This window comes from Canis aureus, chromosome 8, assembly GCF_053574225.1.
Source record: "Canis aureus isolate CA01 chromosome 8, VMU_Caureus_v.1.0, whole genome shotgun sequence".
NCBI lineage: Eukaryota > Metazoa > Chordata > Mammalia > Carnivora > Canidae > Canis > Canis aureus.
The window spans coordinates 61,105,231-61,113,921 of record NC_135618.1 but is presented as its reverse complement, the minus strand read 5'-3'; the positions used below and the strand labels follow the sequence as shown (position 1 = coordinate 61,113,921).

The 8,691-nt window shown below is 39.3% G+C and overlaps 1 protein-coding gene across 1 annotated transcript; it reads left to right on the top strand.

The window, feature by feature from the left end:
* Positions 1-263: 263 nt before the first annotated feature.
* On the top strand, positions 264-1,312 carry LOC144318152 (vomeronasal type-1 receptor 1-like). The gene has a single exon (XM_077904940.1). It carries the CDS (start codon positions 264-266, stop codon positions 1,185-1,187), a length of 924 nt encoding a protein of 307 aa, XP_077761066.1. The 3' UTR covers positions 1,188-1,312.
* The last annotated feature ends 7,379 nt before the right edge of the window (positions 1,313-8,691 follow it).

The window sequence follows — 8,691 nt, the reverse complement described above, 5'->3', positions numbered from 1 at the left end:
CTATTAATTGTCACAGAACATATGATATTCTCTATCTTCATAAACACTGAATTCTGTTCCTTGACAATTCTGTTCTTTAAGAATCTTGATGATCCCTTGGTCTGGTATAGCTGTATATTTGCTGATTCTGCAGGAAGACTCCCTGAATCTTGATAGCTTACCCCTCAGTCTCAAATACCTTTAATATTTATATTCATAATCAAATTATTTGTCTATTGGATGAATTAGACTTGGTTTGAAGATCTAAGAGAGACTGAAAGACAATGATTTCCAGTGACATAATTTTTGGGATCTTCTTTCTCTTTCAAACTTGTATTGGTTTCATGGGGAATTCTTTGTTATTTACATTTTATATATACACCTTCTTAATTCTGCCTCATAAGAAGAAGACTGTAGATATGATTTTTGCCCACTTAACTTTGGCTAATGCCCTGACACTCGTATTCAGAGGGATTCCAAGTGCAATATCATCCTTTGAAATTAGGTTGGAGATGGGTGATACTAGATGTAAAGCAATGCTCTATATTCAGAGAGTTACCCGGAGTATTTCTCTGTGCACAACCACCCTCCAGAGTGTATTTCAGGCAGTGACTATTACTCCAAATAATCATAAATGGGCCTGGCTCAAATACAGAATCTCTGCATTCATTCAACCCTCTTTACTTTTCTTCTGGATGATGAACTCTGTCATCTATTCTGTGATCAGTTTACAAACTGTGGCCAACAGGAATATCACTGATATTAGACTTGGGTACCATGTTGCTTATTGTAAAAGCAATGCACACAATGGCCAGATATCATCAATATTTCTAAGTACATTATTCATTCGAGATTTGTCCTTTCTCTTCCTGATGACATGTAGTAGTATCTACATGGTGAATATCCTCTACAAACACCACAAAGCAGCTCAGAATGTTCGCAGTATCAGTCAGTCTTCATCACACTCTCCTGAAAACAAAGCTGCCTGTGTTATTCTCATACTGGTGAGCTGCTTTGTTTTCTTTTACTGGACCAACACCTTTCTTACTATTTATTTATTTTATACAAGTAAGAAAAAGCAACTAGAGAAGTTTAATAACTTTTTTTCATCATGTTACCCAACCATCTGTTCTCTCTTTCTAATTAAAAACGAAAATAGAATTTCCAGAATAAATTTCATGAAAGCAAGAAAAAGGCTTCTCTTTTAAAAAACATTCATGGATCATAGGAACACTCTTTAACAGTCTTCTGCACCACAGGAGTCATTTGTATGAATACAGAGTAACATGTTTATCAATGACATGAGCTACATTTACAGTCCCCATTGAACTGAGTCAACAATCCAAAGAGCTATGATCAAGTTATTGTCAATTTATGAAACATTTTAGACATTTAATGTAAGGCTTAGATTGTGATGCCATGTATATAAGTTTTAAAATTTTATAAAATAATAACATATGTCATATGTCATGTAGAATGTTTTGTAACATTGGAAACATTGTCATATAATTATACAGAAATCAATAACCTCCCAAAAGGGTAGTGGTTACTTTTTGGTGTAAGGTAACTCTAGCCCTAAGCAAGGTGATGAAATGTGTGTGTTTATTAAATTATGCTCTATACTTTTGCATGTCAGAAATATGTCATGTTTAGTTTTAAAAATAAACAGAATTATTAAGATTTGTGTATAAATTCAGAAATGTGTTCCAATTTTCAATAATTTTTTACCTACATTTAAGATAAGGATCACTAAGGATTAATAAGATCTCAAATACCTAGATTATTGTCCTGAGAACTGTTGAATATATAGGGGACTTGAGGTTTGAGTTGAAGATTGAAAGAAGAAGGGGACAGGGGTGCCTGGGTGGCTCAGTTGGTTAAGTGTCTGCCTTCAGCTCAGAATGAGCCCAGGGTCCTGGAATTGAACTTCACATCAAGTTCTCTGCTCAGTGAAAGGCCTGCTTCTCTCTCTCTCCCTCAGCCTGCCACTCTGCCTACTTGTACTTTCTCTCTCTGTGTTAAATAAATAAATAAAATATTTTAAAACAAAGAAAGAAAGAGAAAGAAAGAAAGTAAGTAAGAAACAGAGAAAGAAAGAAAGAAGAAAGAAAGAAAGAAAGAAAGAAAGAAAGAAAGAAAGAAAGAAAGAAGAAAAAGAAAGAGGTCAACATCCAAGAACTAGATATCTCCCACAAGCAGAGAAAATACGACCGCTTGTCACAATTACACCTTGTTACAAAGGGCTACATGCTCAGCTTATGGCATAGTGGAATAGTGCAGATCAGATGGTTCTAGTATGTGGTTAGGAAATAAGGTATAGATTCAGGTTTTGGCTTAGATTCAGAGTCTGGGGATAGGGGTTTTGGGTCAAGGTCAGGGTTAAATTTAAACATACCTGGCCCTCTTCATCTCCTTCATCTTCCTGGGCCTCAAGGGTGGACAGGACTTGGGATGCCTGGATGGCTCAGCATTGAGCATCTTCCTTTGGCTCAGGGCATGATCCTGGGGTCCTGGGATCGAGTACCACATCAGGGTCCCCACAGGGAGCCTGCTTCTCCTCTGCCTATGTCTCTGCCTCTCTCTGTGTCTCTCATGAATAAATAAAATTTAAAAATCTTTAAAGAAAAAAAAAGGTGGACAGAACTTGCCCAGGATCACAAACAAGTCCAGGATTGAGCTGAAGCACTGATTTTTTTTTCTGCCCTTCAGACTTGGGCTGTAATATTAGAGTGACATGTCTACCTGGTCACTGACTGTTTCAAATCCAACCCAACCCCAGTCAAGGGTTGTGGAGGGTGTCAGAGCTCATGTTCTTTCCACTATCCCACCTGGGAGAGTGCTGTTGGTACCATTCTGCCTGGGTAGCTCCAGATGCCAGCACAGCCCTGACCCACGAGGGCACTCAGTAGTCACATGTGGATTTATACAGGACTGTGTGCATGGGCTCAGTAGCCCCCATGTGCACCCTTCTTGCAGGCTGATGGGGCCTTCCTGGCACCCTTCACTTGGATGCACCACAATATGCTTATAGATTCGCTTATTGAAGGACATCCTGATCTCTTTAAGTTTTTAGGGATGATGAATAGAGCTACCATGCATAATCGCATGCTATTTTTTGTGTGGAAACAGTTTTCTCAAAGCAGTTGTCTAAATACTAGAAGTGTGATTGTTGGACCCTAAGGTGAGACTTATTTAGCCTTGGAGAAAACTGCCAGACTATCTTCCAAAGCAACCGTACATACATCCTCAGCATGAAGGAGCGTTTCTGTCACATACCACCCTCCAGCACCTGGTATCCTCATATTTTGGACTTTAGCATTTCCTATTAGAAATGTGTGTACTTCTATCTCACTGTTGCTCACATTGGTAATTTCCTAATGATAGAAGATGTAGAGCATATTTTTGTAGGCTCATTTATTATCTGTACATCTTCTTTGTCCAGGTGTCTGTTCAGATAGTCACTCATTGTTAATTAGGTTATCTGTGTTCTTATTGTTGAGTTCTGAGAGTTTTTCATATAGTTTGAATAAAAATCAAATAGTTTGAATATCAGATGTGTGTTTTGCAAATATTTTATTACAGTTTGTGAGTTGTCTTTTAGTTCTCTGAGCAAGGTCTTTCACAGAGTAGAAATTTTAACTCTATAAAGTTCACATCAATTTTTTTCTTTTCTGGATCAGTGATTGGTGTTGTGTGTTAAAATTCATCACCAAACCAAGGTCATGTAGATTTTCTTTTATGTATTCTTTTTGATATTTTGATAGCTGTGTGTTTTAAATTTATGTACAATGTTTAATGAATTTTGGTGTAAGTTGTAAAGGTTTTGTCTACATTTCATTTCATATCATATGGTTTTCAATTCATTGTTCCTTAAGTATTTCTGGAGAAGCCAAGATATTGTACTCCATTTCAGTGAGAAATTTCCAAAGTTTATTGGATTCAGCTAGACCCTGGAAGGAGCCAAGTGCGTCCATGGGAGTGAGTGCACCATATTCTGCAGGCCCCCTTGCAGTGTCTGAACAGCCCACAGGGGGGGCACCCGAGCTTAACTGCCCGACCCCACAGGTCAGGGGTGGGTTATGGCCCAGGAGTTTGGAGGGTCCTATCTACCACCATGGGGGAGACCTCCCCAGATGGCAAAGGTGAGGATGAGGTTGAGGGTGAGGCTCATGCTCCTGGCTTGTGTGCATGGGGTCCCTGAACATTGTCCAGGGCTCAGGGAGCCCTTCAGATTTCCCAGGCTTCTTGTATCTCCCCCTCCTAAAAATGGCACCATTTCCTCCTGGGTCGGTGGCCAGGCTTTCTGGTGTCACTCGTATTGTCAGTCTCTTGGGTTTCAGGGCCAAGCTCTGGGCCTGGGTCAGGTCAGAACCCAGTCTAGGGGAGGAAGCAAGATGGTGGAGAATAGGAGTCCGTGATTCGTCTGGTCCCCCAAACTTACCTAGATAACTTTCAAAACATCCTGAATACCTATGAATTCAACCCAAGACGTAGAGAGAGAAGAGCTGGAAAGCTACAGAGAGAAAAGTGATCGCTTCTGTTAAGGTAGGAAGGTGGAGAAGAACAAAGGCAGGGGATGGGGAGCGAAACTAGGGCAAGCTGGGACAGGAAAGTGGAACCACAGACAATCGGGAACTTTAGAAATCTGTGCCTGAGAGAGGCTTCCCTGGCCAAAAAGTGCTCAGTGGGGAAATAGGGCAGAATCGTAGGAGGGGCAGTGAAGCCTCAATATTCCCAGAGACGCTACAAATAGGGGTGCCCAGGAGAAAGCTCACTGCAAACCACAGTCAGATTGCTGTAAAAGGCTGAAATACTGCAACCCTCCCAGGGCATCTGGGAGAAGCTGGCTGGTGCTGCCGGCCAGCATCAGAACTCTCTTTATCTTAGAGCCCCACAAGGGATGGAGGCAGACTGTCCTCCATTCCCTTCAGAAGAGGCAGACCCCAGGAGTGCAGGTCCAGCAGCATTGGGCCCTCCATCCAAGGGTGCCCCAGCAGATGAAACCAGTTATCTCTGTTCCCTCCAGGACAGGTGGAATCCGGGAGGGCATGGAGGATGAGAACTCTCCTGCCGCTGGGCGCCCTTCAATTTGTGCAGATCAGTGTCCCCGTGCCTGCCCCCAGGAGCATCTAGGCCAGTGTGCACTGAGAGACTATGGTTTGGTACACGTGGGGAGCTCTTGGCTCCAGGGCTGGCGATCTGGCTACCACCATTTTTATTTTTTTCCTTTCGTCTTTCACCTGAGAGAGATGAGGCCTCTAAGGAACAAAGGCCTCACAGGATAAACAGCTCGCACTGAGTTTCCTTTCAATGTATTCCATTTCATTTTTGTAGATATAGAAGTTTGGGGAAGTTTTGGGTTTTCTGTTTTGTTTTGTTTTAGAATTTTAAAATTTAGTACCTTCTAACGTACGAACCAAAATACACTCAGAACTAAGTGGAGCACCATGTTGGTCCACTCTGTAAGATTATATTCTCTTTCTTCCCATTCCACCCCCTCTTTTGTCTTTTTGGTTTTGTTTATGTTGTTGCTCTTGTTTCTCTATATAAGTTTTGCTTTTTTATATAAATTTGGAATTTATTACGTTCTAACATACAGACCAAAATACACTCAGAACCAAGAGGATCACCATCTTGGTCCACTCTGTGAGACTATATTCTCTCTCCCCCACCACTTCCTTCTCCCGCCTTTTTAAAATTTTTACTATTTTTTAAATTTATTTTTCATTTCCATGCTCTTTCTTTTCTTTTCCTTGTACTTTCTAGTCCCTGACCTCTTTGGAATTGTCTAGGGTGTATTTTACTTAGGTTGTGGTTGATTTTTTTTTACTCCACTTGCTCATACAGCCATTCTGCACTGGACAAAATGACTAGCAGGAAGAATTCACCAAAAGAAAGAGCCAGAAGTAATACTCTCTGCCACAGATCTAATGGATATGGATTTAAGAAAGATGTAAGAGATACCATTCAGTATCACAATTACAAAATTACAGGTAGCTTTTGAAAAAAGCATAAAAGGCTAGAGATTCTCTTACTGCAGAATTGAGATCTAATCAGGCTGAAATTAAAAATGCTTTAACTGAGATGGAGTCTAAACGGATGTTCTAACAGCTAGGGTCAATGAGGCAGAAGAGAGAGTGAATGACATAGAAAACAAGTTGATGGAAAGGAAGGAAGCTGAGGAAAAGAGAACAACTAAGAGCCCTTGAGGAGAGACTCTAGAAATAAAGTGATGGTTTGAGAAAGAATAATATTCGCTTATTGGGATTCCAGAAGGCATGGAGAGAGGAAGAGGACCAGAAAGTATGTTTGAACAAATCATAGCTGAGAACTTCTCTAATCTGGAGAAGGAAACGGACATTCATATCCAAGAGATAGAGAGGACCCCCCCTCCAAAATCAACAAAAACCAATCAACCTGAGATTTAACAGTGAAGCTTGAAATTTTCAGAAATAAAGAAAAAATCCTAAAAGCAGCTCGAGACAAGAGATTCCTAACTTATATGGGGAGAAATATCAGATTAACAGTGGACCTATCCACAGAGACCTTGCAGGCCAAAAAGGGTTGGCACGATATATTCAGGATACTAAACAATAAAATCATGCAGCTAAGAATACTTTATCCAGCAAGGCTGTCATTCAGAATAGAAGGAGAGATAAAGAGCTTCCAGGATAGACAGAAACTGAAAGAATATGTGACCACCAAACCGGCTCTGCAAGAAATATTAAGGGGAAACTTGTAAGCAGAGAAGGAGCCCAAAGAAACAATCTGTAGAAACAGAGACTATATAGGTAATACTATGACACTAAAATCATATCTTTCAATAGTTACTCTGAACATGAATGGGCTAAATGGTCCAATCAAAAGACACAGGGTATCGGACTGGATAAAAAAGCAAGACCCAGCTATATACTGTCTACAAGAGACTCATTTTAGACCTAAGGACACCTTCAGACTGAAAATGAGGGGGTGGATAACCATTTATCATGCAAATGATCCTAAGAAGAAAGCTGATATAGCAATCCTCATATCAGATAAATTATATTTTTAAGCCAAAGACTGTAATAAGAGATGAAGAAGGACACTATATTGTATTTAATGGATCTATCCAACAAGAAGACCCTACAATTATGAATATTTATGCCCCTAATGTGGGAGAGACCAATTATATCAACCAATTAATAATCAAAGTAAAGAGACACATAGATAATAATACATTAGCAGTAGGAGACTTCAACACAGAACTCTCAGCAAAGGACAGATCTTCTAAGCAGAAGATCACCAAAGAAACAAGGACCTTGAATGACTCACTGGGCTAAATAGATTTCACAGATATATACAGAACATTCCATCCTAATGCAACTGAAGACACATTCTTCTCAAGTGCATATGGAACTTTCTCCAGAATTGACCACATACTGGATCACAAATCAGGTCTCAACTGATACTAAAAAAGATTGAGATTATCCTCTGCATATTTTCAGACTGCAGTGTTTTGAAACTAGAACTCAATCACAAGAAGAAATTTGGAAGGAACTCAAACACTTGAAAGTTAAAGAGCATCCTACTAAAAGATGAATAGGTCAACCAGAAAATTAGAGAAGAATTTTAAAAATTCATGGAAACTAATGAAAATGAAAATACAACTGTTCAAAATCTTTGGGATACAGCAAAGGCAGTCCTAAGAGGGAAATACATTGCAATACAAGACTCCTTCAAAAAATTGGAAAAATCTCAAGTACACAAGCTAACCTTACATATGAAAGAACTGGGGAAAGAACAGCAATAAAGCCTAAACCAAGCAGGAACAGAGAATAATAAAAATTAGAGCAGCACTCAATGAAATAGAAACAAGAACTGTAGAACAGATCAACGAAACCAGGAGCTGGTTCTTTGAAGAATTCATAAGATAGATAAACCTGTAGCCAGACTTATTAAAAAGAAAAGAGATTCAAATTAATAAAATCATGAATGAAAGGAGAGATCATAACCAATACCAAGGAAATACCAACGATTTTAAAAATGTATTATCAGCAACTATATGTCAACAAATCAGGCAATCTGGAAGAAATAGGTGCATTCCTGGAAACCTACAAATTACCAAAACTGAAACAGGAAGAAATAGAAAACCTAAACAGGCCAATAACCCATGAGGAAATTGAAGCAGTTATCAAAAACTTCCCAAGAAACAAAAGTCCAGGGCCTGATGGCTTCCCAGGGGAATTCTACCAAACTTTTAAAGAAGAAATAATACCTATTCTACTAAAGATATTTCAAAGGATAGAAATGGAGGGAATATTTCCAAACTCATTCTGTGAGGCCAGTATTACCTTGATCCCAAAACCAGACAAAGACCCCCATCAAAAGGGAGAATTACATTCCAATATCCCTGATGAACATGGATGCAAAAATTCTCACCAACATACTAGCCAGTAGGATCCAAAAGCACAGTAAGAGGATTATTCACCATGACCAAGTGAGATTTATCCCTGGGATGCAAGAGTGGTTCAACATTTATAAAACAATCAACATGATAGATCACATCAATTTAAAAAAAGACAAGAACAATATAATCCTCTCAATAGATGCAGAAAAGGCATTTGACAACATATAGCATCCTTTCTTGATTAAAACTCTCCACAGTGTAGGGATAGAGAGAACATATCTCAATATCATAAAAAAAAACACCTAAGAAAAGTATACGGTGAATGT